The following is a 15,002-nucleotide window of genomic DNA, read 5'->3' on the forward strand; positions in this document are numbered from 1 at the left end:
AAAAAACAGGCGAAGTGGTAAAAACACGAGGGAAAAGGGGAGCGGGAAGGAGGAGGGCGCGGGATTTTGGAGACGGGGGGCACTAGGAGGGGATTTTCCCCTTTTCCTGGAAAAATGAGATGGGAAAAGGGTGCCCCCCTGTCCCCCCAAGGACTGACCCACCCGGAGGTGGCCGCGACACCTGGAACTTCCCCATGGGGACCGGGATGGGGGGAGTTGGGATAAAGGGGCTCGGGGATCTCTGGCGGGGTTTGGGTGGGACCCGGGTGGATTTTGGGGTGGATTTAGGTGGATTTCGGGTTGCCACGTCCTCCGGATGACACCGCCACCTCCCGGACACCGTCCAGGCTCCTTTCCGAGGAGGAGGAGACAGGATGACCGCGGTGTCTCCCCCCACCCATCCCATCCCACCCCACCCGCCGCTCCTGGCGCTGCCCCGGGCGCGCGCGAGACCCCCCAAAAACTCCAAGGAGTTGTTGGAAGAGCCGCGGGTGCTCCGGCAGCGGCAGGTTTGAGTCTGGAAGGCGCCCGGAGCGATGCCGTTGTGTATTCCCAGATCCAGAGCCGCGCCATCCCGGCTGAGTCGCCCGCCGGGATCTCCCTCCCGGAGTTTGTTGTAGGAGAGCTCGAGGCCGTGGAGGGGTTTTGGGGAGCTCGGGGGGCAGCTGAGGCAGCTCCAGATCCATTCCCGGGATCTGCCTGGCACGGGATCCCCACCACCACCCCCCGCCAGCGCCAGGAGCCAGATCCCGCCGGTGCCAGGGATACCTCAGGGGCGGGAAGGGGGATCCAGGCAGCCCTTGGAGGAGAGGGGGGTCAGTGGTGCTGAGGGGATCCCAATCCCATCCCCAGGAAGCCCCGGGATCCCTCCCCCGGGTGGCACCTGGATCTGGTAGGATGAGGGCAGGGAAATCCTCCCTTGGGGATTGGATCCCAGCGGGGAATTACTGGGGGCTGGCTCCTGTGGGAATTGGGGATTTGATCCCAGGGGATTGAGGTCTGGACCCCTGTGGGATCAGGGACTGGATCCTGGGGGATTGGGGTCTCAGATCCTGCAGAGGTTGGAGGTGGGATCCTGGAGATTGGATCCCCAAGGGATTAATGACTGGATCCAGGGACTGGGATCTGGATCCTCTGGGGATCAGGAAGAAGAGAGGGTGAAACAGGGGGGAGAAGTTGGATTCCATGGGGATCAGGGACTGGATCCTGATTGGAGGATCGGGAGGATTGGAATAGGATTGAGGATGAGATCCTGAGAGGATTGGGGACAGGATTCCTGGGAGATCAGGGACTCCCAGACCAGAGTGGGGCAGAGGTTGAGGGATTGAATCCCAGGGATCAGAGACCAGATCCTGGGGACTGGGGGGCTGGATCCCAGGGATCAGCAAATGGATTGGGTGGGACACACATGACATGATGGGATCCCTGGGGATCAGGAACAGTATCCTTGGGGAATTGGGGACTGGATCAGGGGGGTCAGGGTCAAATTCCAGGGGTTTCCTCTACCAGATCCAGGGGGCCAGAGGGGGAGCCCAAACCCCCCAGATCCCGTAGGATTTGGGACAGTAGATCCTGTGGAATTTGGGACACCAGGTCCCACAGGCCCAGCCCAGCCCAAATATCCACCCAACCCTTCCTCTTCCTCTTTTTCCTGATAGGAAGGGGGGGGACTCCCCAGGTCCAGCCCCCCTCCTTGGCTCCTCGCTGAGATTTTTTTGGGTGGGTTTGGGAAATTAAAAAAAAAAAAAAAAAGAGGGAAAAAAATTCAAACTCCAGGATTTTGGGACAGAGGGAAACTTGTGCTGGGCTGTGGGACGGGGCTGGAATTTTCAGGGAAGGGAAAAAAAAACAGGAAACGAGGAGAAAAACGGACAAAGGGCGACTGTGCGGCCACGGACGGGACCCCCCCTCCCAGGTAGGGCCCCCCCTGTCATGGGGGACACCGAGGGAAAAATGGGAATTGTGGGGATGGGGCCAGGGAGGGACTTGGGGGTTGGACTGGGGGGTCAGGGGGCCCGGGGGGTGCCTGGGAAGGGCCCCCCTCCACCTTTCCCAGCGCCACCGGAGGGGGAATCTCGGCCTCGTTGATCCTGTTCCTGCTCCAGACGGACTCCAACTTCTGCTCCAGGGTCTGGGGACACAGGCAGGGGGGAAATGAGGGAAATTGGGAAAAAGGGGGGGGAAATGAGGGCCAGGGGTGGGAAGAGAGGGATAAGACAGGGGTTGGAATTGGGAAATGGGATAGAACAGAGAGCAGAGTGGGGGAAAGGGGGATAAAGTGAGTCAGAGTGGGGAGAAATGGGATAAAACAGGGTTCAGGATTGGGACAACAGACACAAAATGTTCAGAATTGGGAAAAATGGGATAACCCCGAGTCTGTTCCAAGGGATTTAAGGGCCTGTGAGGGAATTCTGGGCGGATTCAGGGGCTCTGGACTCACCTGGAGGTCGTGCTGGAGCTGCTGCAGCTGCGGGGGAGCCTCATCCCACTCCGGATCCTCCCTCCTTCCCAGTGCCCAAACACCACTGGACACCCCAAATCCAACCCCCAAATCCCACCCCAAAAATCCCCTCGGCCCCCCCCTCACCCCATGTGGGCCCCCTGGGGTGCAGTGAGTTGGTCTGGGCTCAGCTGGGGTGGGAATGGCAACTGTGGAGGGATGGGATGGGATGGAGAGGATGGGATGGGTGGGATGGGATGGAGAGGATGGGATGGGTGGGATGGGATAGGATGGGATGGGTGGGGTGAGATGGGATGGGACAGGATGGAATAAGGAAGGGATTGGGATCCTCCCCTCCATCCTCCACTCCTTTCCCCCTGGAAATGGCAGGAATGAGCCCCCCCAACTCCAGGGGGTTATCCCAGCCCAGTCCAGCCCAGTGCTCCCAGTCCAGCATTCCCAGCCCATCCCAGTGTCCTGCATCCACGTTCCCCCCGATCCCAGGACAGAGGGACCGGGAAGCTGCCGGGCTTTAATAATTTAATGAGTTCATTAATTACACCGACACCGCGGGATCCGCTGGAGCGAATCCCACCCATCCCAACTCCCCCTGGGATAAACACAGCTCCGAGACCTTCAATCCCTGGTTCTTCCCAGGAAAAAAGCCCAGGAGCGGGCGGAGTTTGGGTACGGAGCTCCCAAAAAACCCTTCCAGAGGATGCTCCTGCTCTCCCAGGGATGGATCCAAGGACATCCCGCCTCTGGAATTAACTAATTCCCAGCTCCCGGCGTGGTTCAGTATCAGGACATCACAGCTGGCTCGGGGCCACAGGAGTGTGATCCGGTGTCACAAAATCCAGGGAAAACGGGAGGACCCGGGAGTGCTGGGAGCAGGGAATCCCAGCCCCGCCCCCGTTATCCCAAATACCGCCCCGGAGCGGGATATCTGGGAAGGGAAGGGCAGCTGAGGTGGGTCCGGGCAGAGGGAGGGAGGGGGATCCACAGGATTTGCCTCCTCCCCAGTGGCTGGGAAGCGCCGGGAAGCACCGGGAAGCACCCAGGATGCTCCCTCTCTGTTGGGAATGTGGGAATGCTGGGAGTGCTCCCCCCCCCGCCCAGTTCAGCACAACTCACTCCGGTCCCTTCTTCCCCCTGGGATTGCAGGGAAGGTGCAGGAGGGCAAATTCCTGCCTGGAATTCACCCCCCAAAATCCATGGATTTACGCCTGATGCCCACGTGCATCCAAAGTCCTTCCTGCTCCCCTCTCCCTGCCCTCGGATTCCTTAAAAAGCAGGAATAATGTCCAGATGGGGGTTGGATAAACCAGTTGGCACCAGGATGGTCCCAATCCCGCGGCTTCACCCCCTCGAAATCCGTGAGAAGAGCCCCCAGCAATCCACGTTTTCCAGCCCCAAATATTCCCCCTTGGAAAAGGGGGGATGTTGGACCTCTAAAACGGTCGGAAAAGTTGCCAGGAAGAACCAAATTTCAGGAGACGAGGCCCCTGTGGGATCTGATGCCAGATTCCCTCCATCTCCTCCCATCCCCTGGCTGGAAAAACGGCTGGAAAAGTCAACGGGATGAAACAAATTTTGGGAGCTGAGGTCCCCGTGGGATCCAACGCCGGGTTCCCTCCACCTCGTGGCTCCAAGGAGTCGGGAACGACGGGAATGGGATGAGCCAGTCGGCTCCAGAGGCGTCCCAGCCGCTGGGATCAACCCCCAGGATTCCCAGCTATCCCAAGGAAGCTCCCGGGATAATAACTACGGCTTCAGCTTGAGCCAGGGGTGGAGGATGGTGAGGATGGAGAGCACGGAGGAGGTGAGGCCGCACAATCCCACGAATCCCGGGCTGCTCCGGCACAGCCCCAGCTTTTCCAGCGGGATCACCAGGTCGCAGGCATTCCGGAGCAGGTCCAGCAGCAGCGGGGGGTTGTCCCGGAGCACCTGGAGCAGGAGCCGGAGCTGGAGCTGCAGCTGGAGCCGGAGCCGCTGGATCCCGCCGTCGGCCCGGAGCTGGGGCCGGTTTTCCGGGCTCTTCCCGCGCTTCCCGGCCGCCTCCGCGCGCTCCAGCAGCACCCGGATCTCGTAGGCGTCCCGGCTCAGGTTCACCACCAGGGCAAACAGGTAATACCTGGGAAAAACAGGGAGCAGGGATGGCACAGCGGGAAGCAGCAGCAGCAGGAGGAGACTCCGGCTGCTCCAAATGGAACGGCAGGAGCTGCTCTCCCAAGGGAATTCCATTCCCTGCCCTCACTCGGGAATTCACTGCCTGCTGTCCCTCGGGACGCCCATTCCCTGACCTCCTTCAGGAATTCCAGCACTTGCTCTCCCCACAGGAGTCCCATTCCCTGCTCTCCCCAGGGGGAAATCCCATTCCTTGCTATCCCTCAGGAATCCCATCCCCTTTGAGAATCCCATTCCTTGTTCTTCCTTGAGGAATACCTTCAAGAATCCCATTCCCTGCTCTCCCTTGGGAATCCTATTCCCTTCAAGAATCCCATCCCCTTCAAGAATCCCATTCCCTGCTCTCCCTTGGGGACTTCATTGCCAACCCTCCAGTAACTCCAGTCCCTCTCCTCTCTGGGAATCCCATTCCCTGCTCTCCCTTGGGAATCCCATCCGCTTTGAGAATCCCATTCCCTGCTCTCCCTCAGGAATCCCATTCCCTGTTCTCCCTCAGGAATCCCATTCCCTGTTCTCCCTCAGGAATCCCATTCCCTGTTCTCCCTCAGGAATCCCGTTCCCTGTTCTCCCTCAGGAATCCCATTCCCTGTTCTCCCTCAGGAATCCCATTCCCTGTTCTCCCTCAGGAATCCCATTCCCTGTTCTCCCTCAGGAATCTCATCCCCTCTGAGAATCCCATTCCCTGCTCTCCCTCTAAGAATCCCATTCCCTGCTCTCCCTTAGGAATCCCATTCCCTGCTCTCCCTTAGGAATCCCATTCCCTGCTCTCCCTCTGAGAATCCCATTCCCTGCTCTCCCTTGGGGACCTCACTGACAACCCTCCAGTAACTCCAGTCCCTCTCCTCTCTTGGGAATCCCATTCCCAGCTCTCCCTCGGGAATCCCCCCCTCCCCGTCCACCCGCCAGACCCGTGAAGGCTTTTCCACCCTCACCTCCATGAATTCTGCCCCCCTCCCAAATCCCAGCCGCTCACCTGAAGGCCCTCTGGCTCCACTTGTGGCTGTCGAGGCTGGGCAGGATCCCGCTCTTCCCGGCCCACAGGACGTTGTCGCAGGCGAGGAAGAGGGCGCGGTTCAGGTGGGACAGGGTGAGGCAGAACCTCAGCACGGGGTCGGGGAGGTGCAGCGAGCGCTGGGCCCCCCCCAGGGCCTCGGCCGAGCCCCCCAGGCGCAGCACTGGGGGAGGGACACGGGGTTGGGGGTCACCGGCAGGGTGGGGTGGGGATGCTCAAAGCTCCTCTGTCCCTCCTGGAGCCCCTCGTTTCCTTTTAGAGCTCCCCATCCCACCCAGAGCCCCCTGTCCAGCCATAGAGCCCCCTGTCCCCCTTTAGAGCTCCCCATCCCACCCAGAGCCCCCTGTCCACCCTTAGAGCCCCCTGTCCCCCTTTAGAGCTCCCCATCCCACCCAGAGCCCCCTGTCCAGCCATAGAGCCCCCTGTCCCCCTTTAGAGCTCCCCATCCCACCCAGAGTCCCCCGTCCCCCTTTAGACCCCTCCTTTCCCCCCCTCTGGAGCCTCCCGTCCCCCTTTAGAACCCCCCATCCCCTCTAAGCCCCCCCATCCACGCCAGAGCCCCCTATACCCCCAGAGACCCCCTGTCTGCCCCCAGAGCCCCTCGTCCCCCTTTAGAGCTCCCTGTCCCCCCCCCTAGACCCCCCATCCCTCCCAGAGCCCCCTGTCCCCCTTTAGAGCTCCCGATCCCTCCCAGATCCCACCGTCCCCCTTTAAAGGTCTCTGTCTCCCCCCCAAACTCCCCCTCCCCACCAAAGGACCCTGTCCACCCCCAGAGCTCCCTGTAGCCCTTCAGAGCCCCCTGTTCCCCCCCCGTCCACCTCAGAGCCCCCTGTCCACCCCCAGACCCCCTCATCCCCCTTTAGAGCCCCCTGTCCCCCCAGAGGCCCCTCTGACACCCCCCAAAACCCCCCGAGCCTCCCCGTGTGTCCGCCCCTCTCACATTTGCGGCCCAGGCTCAGATGAGCCTCCAGCTGCTGGAGGCGGCTCAGGGTCCCGGAGCTGGTCCCGGAGTTCAGCGCGGCCCCAGCCAAGGTACAGGCGTACTGGGCGGCCCTGGGGGGACACGGGGGGCGTCAAGGGGGGGATACCGGAGCACCGGGGACACCCTCCCGCGGTCCCCGAGGCCTCCGGGACCGCCCTGCCCAGGCTGCCCACGGAACCCCCGGCACGGCCCCCCCCTGCCCCGGCCCCGCCGCCCGCTCCCGCTGAGCCGAGACCGCACCTGAGGAGGCGCTCCCGGGCCTGGCTCTGGGCGCTGAAGCGCACCCAGGCCTCCATGGCGGGGCCGGACCGCTCCCGCTCCCGATCTCGATCCCGATCTCGATCCCGATCCCGATCGCGGTCCCGGTCCCGGTCCCGGTCCCAGCGCAGCGTCACGTCCGGGAGCCGCCGCGGTTCCTTCCTATTGGCTGTCCCCTTCCCGCCCCTTCCCACCAAAACACGGCCCATGAATGGGCCGTGTCGAAGCTCTTGATTGGCTCGATTTGCCATTAATTGCCTCTTCTGACCAATGAGAGCGTGGCTGTCATCCCCGGACCCGCTACCTCCGCTGATTTGCGCTCGGCACGCTTTGATTCGCTCTTTCCCTTGTCATTCTAATAAACTCCGCCGCGCGATTGGACAGCCGCCCGTTTATCCCCGCCCCCCTCCCCGACCCAACACCGTTATTTGTGTCGGGATGCGCCGGCCCCGCCCCCCACGGGCAGCGCCCCGCTCTGTGATTGGCACTCCGTCGCTTTCCCCGCCCCCCGCCCCGCGCTGCGGCGCTCCCATTGGCCGGGCGGGCGGTGATTGACAGGCGGGCGCGGGGCAGGCGGCGCGGCGATGGAGGCGGTGCGGGCGCAGCGGCTGCAGCCCGGGGTGGGCGCGGGGCCTCGCGGGGCCCGGCCCGGCCTCCCCGGGGCCCCCGCGCCGCCGGGGCTGGGGCCGGCAGCGGCGCCGGGGCTCGGAGCGGGCCTGGGGCTGCCCCCGCCGCCGCCCCCGCTGGGTTTGCAGGGCCCCCCCGGCGCCGGGGCCGGGGCCGGGCCGCCCGCGGTGCTGCGGGAGGCGGTGGAGGCCGTGGTGAGGAGCTTCGCCAAGCACACGCAGGGCTACGGCCGCGGTGAGCGGGACCGGGGGAAGCGGGGCGGGGGGAGATCTGCCCTTGCCCCCTTTTTCCACTTCCTCACCCCTTTTCCTTATTTCCGTGTCCCTTTTCCTTGTTTCCATGATGCATTTCCTTCATTCCTCACCCCCTTTTCCTTATTTCCATGTCCCTCTTCCTTCTCTCCGCGCCCGATTTCCTGCCTTCCGTCCCCCTTTTCCTCATTTCCATGTCCCTTTCCTCATTTCCATGTCCCTTTTCCTTATTTCCATGTCCCTCTTCCTTGTTTCCATGCCCGATTTCCTTCCCTCCTCACCCCTTTTCCGCCCTTCCTCACTCCTTTTACTTATTTCCGTGTCCCTTTTCCTCATTTCCATGTCCCTTCTCCTTCTCTGCATGCCCAATTTCCTTCCTTCCTCACCCCCTTTTCCTTCTCTCTGTGCCCGATTTCCTTCCTTCCATGCCCCTTTTCTGCCCTTCCTCACCCCTTTTCCTCATTTCCATGTCCCTTTTCCTATTTCTGTGTCCCTCTTCCTTATTTCCATGTCCCTTTTCCCTATTTCCATGCTCCATTTCCTTCCTTCCGGGCAATTCCTTGGCTTGTGGGGTTTTTAAGGATTCACCATTCCTCCTCCGTGAGCAATTAGGGTTCTTCCCTTCGTCCTGACTCCACGACACAATTAAAGCCCCCTTTTTCCACGGAAAGCAGCTCCCTGGGCAATCCATGCCATTCCCAGTGGCTGCAGTTTTCTTGGGATGCTCCCCATGGGCTGTATCAGTGGAAAATCCATTTTCCTGGGGGTTGGGAGAGGCTGTCAGTGGGTGCTCCAAGGATTGCATCAGGCCAATCCCGACATGCCAGAGGGGGGGGGTTGGATGCTCTTTTTGGATTTAAAAACATAACAAAAAAAAGGGAAGAGGCGACGAAAAGGGGATTTTCCTGCTGCTGGGATGGAAAGAATCCGTCATCCCGCCCCCAAGGAGCTACTTGGGGACGATTTTGGGCTCCTGCTGCCTCCGGAAGCTCCTCTGCGCTTCCAAAGGGTGAGGCCTTGGCAGGCGGCGGGATCAGAGGCTCCAGAGCCATGTGGAAACACTTATTCCACTGGATTTCACGTGGATCTGTGCAGACAGGATCCAGGCTGGAGCTCCAGAGGGATAAACAGGGCGGATTGATGGTTGGGAGCAGCAAATCCAAAGGGTGAGGCCAACAGGAGCTGCCCCACCCTGGATCACAAATTTCCTCCCCAAGGAGTCCTTCAGGGAGCAGGAAATGTCCCTGATTCTACATGGAATCATGGAATTAGGGAATGAGTTGGGTTGGAAGGGGCCTTAAAGTTTCTTCCATGGGCAGGGATTTCTTCGAGGGAATAATATTCCGTGGGCAAGGATTTTTTTTGAGGACCGTCCTCTCGGATCTCGGATCCGTAACAGGATTTGGGATTCTTCCCAATATCCAGCTTCCTCTCTCCTGCCTTTTCCTGCCGCATCACCCCTCAGCACCAACGCGACAGAGCTGATGGATTCCAGCTGGGAATTTCCAGTGGGATATGGGTGATCCCTGAGGGGATCCACAGACTTTCCCAAGCCCTCTCCTGCCCTCTCTCCCCCTCAATTCCTTGGGAAGAGAAGGGACTTCCACAGCACCGCGTTCATCCCGACGTGCCCGAGGCCGATGGATTCCGAGGCCGACGGATCCCGACCCGTTTCCCGCAGGGTCGGGGCGATCCTGGAGTGATCCGGCGGGGTGATGGGGGGGTCATTCCCGTTTTTTTCCCTGGCAGTGAACGTGGTGGAGGCCCTGCAGGAGTTCTGGCAGATGAAGGCGTCGCGCGGGGCCGACCTTCGCCACGGGGCGCTGGTGCTCTACGAGATGGTGCCCGCCGGGAGCCCCCCCTACGTCTGCTACGTCACCCTGCCCGGGGGCAGCTGCTTCGGCAGCTTCCAGGTATTCCCAAATATTCCCTTGGGGTGGGTGATCCCCTGCCCGCCAACCCCTTCCCAGATATTTCCCCGGGGGTGGGTGTTCCCCCTGCCCGCCAGCCCCTTCCCCAAATATTGGCTGCGTTCCAAATTCCTTCCCGTCCTCCCTCTTGGTTGGAGGAATGGACCCAAAAGAAACAATCCCAGCAGCCACAGGGTCGTGCCCTCCCAGCATCCTGGTCTTTGGGAGGAATTTGGGAATGGTTTGGGTTGGAGGTCATTAATTACTTGACGGAGCTGATGGATTCCAACTGGGAATCCTCTGTTTCCAGCAGGATATGGGTGATCCCTGAAGGATCCAGGGGGGAACCTCCACAGCCTTTTCCAAGCCCTCTCCTGCCATCTTTCCCCTCAATTTCTTGGGAGGAGAAGGGACTTCTATAGGAACATTTTGACTCCTCAGTGCCGATGCGATGGAGCTGATGGATTCCAGCTGGGAATTTCCAGCGGGATGGGGGCAATCCCAGAGGGATCCAGCGGGGTGGGGGGACCTCCACAGCCTTTTCCAAGCCCTCTCCTGCCATCTTTCCCCTCGATTCCTTGGGAGGAGAAGGCACTTCCCCGGGAACGGGCGGTTTCGAACCCCTCACGCCGCCTCCTAATTCCGCCCCCACCCTCCCAACCGCCATTCCCGGTGGCCCCGGGGGGGGGGGGTGTTGGGATCCCGGGAATGCCGTGACAGTGTCCATGTGTCCCAGTTCTGTCCCACCAAGGCCGAGGCGCGGCGCAGCGCGGCCAAGATCGCGCTGATGAACTCCGTGTTCAACGAGCACCCGTCGCGCCGCATCACCGACGACTTCATCGAGAAGAGCGTCTCCGAGGCCCTGGCGTCCTTCAACGTAAGGATGGGCACGGAAAAACCCCGGGAAAAGCACCCCCAGACCCTGGGATTAGAGGCAGGTTTTGTGGAGTTGTCATATTTAAACTGAGACAGGAGCATTCCGAGTTTTAGGTGCGTTTTGAGTTCCCGTTCTCCTGCTCCAGAGAGCGCAAACGCTGGCGCTCCAGGGTGGGATGAGGAGGCTGAGATGTGGAATCTCCCGGCCCTGGGTTGGCACATCCACTGGTTTCCCTGAAACCAAAGGTTTTCCAGGGATTTCAGTTTCTATCCCTGGGAGCTTTGCGCTCTCCCTTCCCGATTATCCCGGAGGGAATTCTTGCCGCGTAACCTGCGGCTGCTCCGTGGTCTCCGGGGTGTTGTGAGAGCTTTGGAATCGCTGCAGGGAAAATCCTGTTCCCAGGAGTGTTGTCCAGGGATTCCTTGCTCCAGGAGAGCCACATTTATCCCGATGCTGTCCCAGATTTATCCAGGGAGAGCCGGAGCGGCCGGTGCTGCCTGAGCGAGGCTGGACTGGCTGGATAAGGATGTCACAGCCTTGTGCTGGCACCAGGCTCTCCTGAATCCCACTGGGAATTCCTGGAGCAGGGATAGTGTAGCAGGAGTGGCACTGGCGGGAATGGCAGCTCCTGTCTGGAATGTCTCTGCAGGGCAACCGGGAGGAGGCGGATAATCCCAACACCGGGATCGGGGCGTTCCGCTTCATGCTGGAGTCCAACAAGGGAAAATCCATGCTGGAGTTCCAGGTACCATTCCCAATTTTTCCAAGTATTGTTCCTAACCTATCCAGGTCCCATTCCTAATTTAATTAAGGGGTGGTTCGTTTGATCTTCCAGCTGCATTTTCAGTGTTTTCTGTGGAAAATGAACTTGGGGTTTCCCTCCGGTTGCATCCGAGGTACTTCCAGGTGCAGCCAAATCCTTGGAATGGGGTTTCCTTCCTTTTTTTTCAGGCTCAGTGTCAGGGAAATCCCACTCGGGTGTTTCCAGGTGGCACCTCCAAACGTCATAAGTGTGGCACTAATTAATCCAGTTAATTAGTGGGATTCATCCTCTCCCTGAAAACAGGGAAGCAAGAGCTCTCCCAAGGAAAGCTGGGAAGATCTTTCCCCTAAGGACATTTCCAGTGACTGGAAATGATTCTGAAGCCTGGAAGTGTGGGCACTCCACTGGAGCTTGATTTTCAGGAGAGGAGAAAGCTGTCTCTGCTCTAGGGTTTGGATCCAGCTTTGGAACGTGGCTGTGTTTGGGATTCCGTACTTTTCCCGAAGCCAACCCCTCTCCTGGCTCCTTTCCCTGGAATGGGAGGGGCTGAGGTGTTTCTGTTCAGGGTCTTGTTTACAGCTGGTATGGATATTCCCAGCTCCCAGCTGGCTTTGGGAAGTCCGACAGGTCTCAGTTTTTAAGCAGAATCTGTGTGTCCTGGATGGAGAAATGGCTGGAAAACCTGAAATTGTCCCTGGTGCTGCTGGTGCTTCAGCTTGGAGAGGCTTATCCCGGACTCCCCAGGGCACAGGGGACGTTGGAGGCTCCACCTCCATCGTAATCCAGATTAATCAGGGAATTTTGCCCCGGTGTCCTGCTCCTGGTGGTGCCTTGAGCTCAGTCCACATCCCGGGAAGCTGCCCCACCTCTGGAAGTGCCCCAGGCCGGGTTGGACGGGACTCGGAGCCACCTGGGCGGCTGTTCCCTGTCCCTCCCGTGCTCCCGATGATCCATAAGGTCCCTCTCCCACCCCGCCCCATCCCACCATTCCACGATCCCGCTGCCATCCTGCCTCCCATTTCCCTTCCCAGGAGCTGATGACGGTTTTCCAGCTGCTGCACTGGAACGGGAGCCTGAAGGCCATGCGGGAGCGGCAGTGCTCGCGCCAGGTGAGTCCGGAGCCGCTCCGGGAACGCCATCCCGCCGCTCCTTCCCGGCCCTGATCCCACCCCCGCATCCCATTCCCACCAGGAAGTCCTGGCTCACTATTCCCACCGCGCCCTGGACGATGACATCCGGAACCAGATGGCCCTGGACTGGGTGAACCGGGAGCAGAGCGTCCCGGGCGCCCTTTCCCGGGAGCTGGCGGCCACGGAGCGGGAGCTGGATGAGGCCCGGCTGGCCGGGAAGGAGCTGCGCTTCCATAAGGAGAAGAAGGACATCCTGCTGCTGGCGGCCGGCCAGCTGGGATCCGGCCACTCCGCCGGCTGCTGAGCCCCGGGATCCGGCCCCGGGATCCCTTCCGGAGCTCCCGGCCCCCCTTCCCGAATCCCGGCCCGTTTGCACATTGGAAAGAAATGTAGGGAAAAAGCTCCTGGGTGGATTTTAACCGCTTCATCCCGGTTTTTAGAGGTGCTCCTCAGTCTCCTCATTCCCTAGAGAGTCTCTTATTCCCTCGAGAACTACTCATTCCCTATGGATCTTCTTATTCCCTAGGGAATTCTTTGTTCCCTACAGGATTCTTTCTATTCCTGGTTTTTGGGGTTAAAAACACAGGTTTTTGCCCCTCCGCTCTCCATCGGTACTGGAGCAGGCAGGATTCCATGGAATCCAGCTTTTCCTCTGGAAAAGCCCATTGGATCTGATGCTTGGCACCCCTCCCTCCTAGAGCAGAAAGGGATTAATTAAAGCTCCTTGATGAGCTCCTTAATTAAATCCCAAAGGATCGTGATGTGCTGTATCCAAAGGGATTGAAAACTGGGATTTGGGATTAAATCTGGGATCAGCCCACAGCATCCTAGCCCTGAGCTCAGCAGGATCTGCAGTTCCCCCTGGAACTGTCTTATGTGTGGCCAAACATCAGCCTTGGCTTTTCCATGGAAGGTTGGAAAAGCCTTGGAAGAGTTTGGGAATGAGGGAGGGATCTGCACTAATCATTCCTTTCCCCTTGTATCCGTATCCACATGGAACTTAGATGATATTTAGCTTTACAAAACCCTTTTATGGCATGGGATTGTTCAAACAGCTCTAGTTCACCCAAGGAAATGGCAGTTTACCCCTGGAAATTCTCATCTCACTCCCCCTTTCTCCACCAGACCAGGAGTATAAACAAAATTCCAAACCAGAATTCCTTTTTCACGCCAGCTTGGAGCTTTTCCCACTTCTTATCCCCACAAACCCTTCGGGGTGCCATTATTCCCACCCTCTCACCCCCTTCCTCCCTCTGCCTGAGTGCAGGATATTCCAGCAATAATCATTGTTTTGGGATAAGATTGGAATAATTCCATGATCCGTAGGTATCCTGCTTTTATATCCACATCCTGACGAGCCTCTTTTGGGGGTTCTATATTTTTTTATACTTTCACAACACTATTAACGTTTGATGTCGCTGGAAATGGGATTAAAAAGGCCTGGGGTGGTGGGGGGGGGAGTGTTCTTGAAATACTGGAAAAATCCAGACCTGGAACTTGGATTTAGGAATCATGTGGAGTTAATCCTGTGATTTATTCCCCTGATTCCCCACAAGAGGGAATTCCTGAAGCTCCTCCCAGCACTTCCAGTGGCTTCAGTACTCCAGCTCCCAGCGAATGGATCCAGGTGGATTTTGGGAGGAAAAAGAAAAAAAAAAGGGGAAAAAGCACCGATTTGGGGGCTCTGGATTCCCTCGGAGGGCACTAAAATGAACAAATCCAGGTTTCCTCAGTATGGAAAGAGGGTTGTGCTCCCTGTTGAAACGATGGAATGGTGCGGATCCAGTGGGACAAATCCTGGGGTGGCTTTTATGCAATAAAACCAGCGATTTTTTTTTTGGGGTAACTTTGGTGCTTTTGCTCATTCTGTGCGACCGAGTCTCCACTTTAAGCCAGAAATGTTATTTTCTGAATGTTGCCATTTTTGGCTGTTTTTCCTCTTAAACCTGTAATTAGTTTGGTGTCGTAAAATAAGGGTGAAGGAAGCAAAGACAATTGAAAAGAGCCAGAGGAAGTGAACCAAATGAGTCGTGCGCTTCAAAAGGCACAATTCAGTAGGATTTGCTTTGCCGAGGATTAAATTCAATTAAAAAAAATTTGTTTTAGTGGAAAATAACACCAAGTTAATTTTTAATTAGTGACAGACGTGGTGGGTAAAGACAATCAGAGGAGAGTCAGAGGTCGAAATTAATCCGAGGGTGAAAGAGGATGGTTTTCTGGGAGGCAACTTGGAATGTAGCAACAGATAAACACCCAAAGAAACCGTATTTCGGGGAGCATGGCTGGCGACTGATTCCCCGCACTCCCGTCACGAGGAATTAAAGGAATGTTTCGTCCAAAAGACACTTTGGGTGTGATATTTTGGTTTCAGACACTTCCACCACAGACCCTCCCCAACATGGCGGCGTTTTCTGCCCCCTTCCCATCAGGTGACCTTCCCAATATGGCGGCGCTTCTAGGCCCTTCCCATCACGTGACCTTCCCAATATGGCGGCGCTTCTAGCTCTTCCGCCTCATGTGACCTTCCCAACGTGGCGGGGTTTCCCGGCGCCCCTCTCGCCCTTC

The 15,002-nt window shown here is 58.6% G+C and overlaps 2 protein-coding genes across 3 annotated transcripts; one reads left to right on the top strand and one right to left on the bottom strand.

Annotated features, from left to right (window-relative positions):
• Window positions 1–2,963: 2,963 nt before the first annotated feature.
• On the bottom strand, window positions 2,964–7,037 carry LOC116799868 (peroxisomal membrane protein 11B-like). 2 transcript variants are annotated; one of them, XM_032713333.1, is made up of 5 exons: window positions 6,963–7,013; window positions 6,862–6,932; window positions 6,580–6,692; window positions 5,601–5,802; window positions 2,964–4,574 (listed from the first exon to the last, which is right to left on the bottom strand). In XM_032713333.1, the coding sequence occupies exons 2-5, from the start codon at window positions 6,915–6,917 to the stop codon at window positions 4,205–4,207; spliced, it is 741 nt and encodes a 246-aa protein (XP_032569224.1). In that variant the 5' UTR covers window positions 6,918–6,932; window positions 6,963–7,013; the 3' UTR covers window positions 2,964–4,204. The 2 variants fall into 2 exon arrangements, with proteins under 2 accessions (XP_032569224.1, XP_032569223.1); XM_032713332.1 differs by having other exon boundaries at window positions 6,862–7,037.
• A 426-nt stretch (window positions 7,038–7,463) lies between these two features.
• Window positions 7,464–12,926, top strand: LOC116799858 (LIX1-like protein). Its single transcript, XM_032713307.1, has 6 exons — window positions 7,464–7,740; window positions 9,507–9,670; window positions 10,404–10,544; window positions 11,194–11,289; window positions 12,339–12,416; window positions 12,499–12,926. The coding sequence occupies exons 1-6, from the start codon at window positions 7,464–7,466 to the stop codon at window positions 12,739–12,741; spliced, it is 999 nt and encodes a 332-aa protein (XP_032569198.1). The 3' UTR covers window positions 12,742–12,926.
• Window positions 12,927–15,002: the final 2,076 nt, after the last annotated feature.

The sequence above is a fragment of the Chiroxiphia lanceolata genome, chromosome 29 (assembly GCF_009829145.1).
Source record: "Chiroxiphia lanceolata isolate bChiLan1 chromosome 29, bChiLan1.pri, whole genome shotgun sequence".
Lineage (NCBI taxonomy): Eukaryota > Metazoa > Chordata > Aves > Passeriformes > Pipridae > Chiroxiphia > Chiroxiphia lanceolata.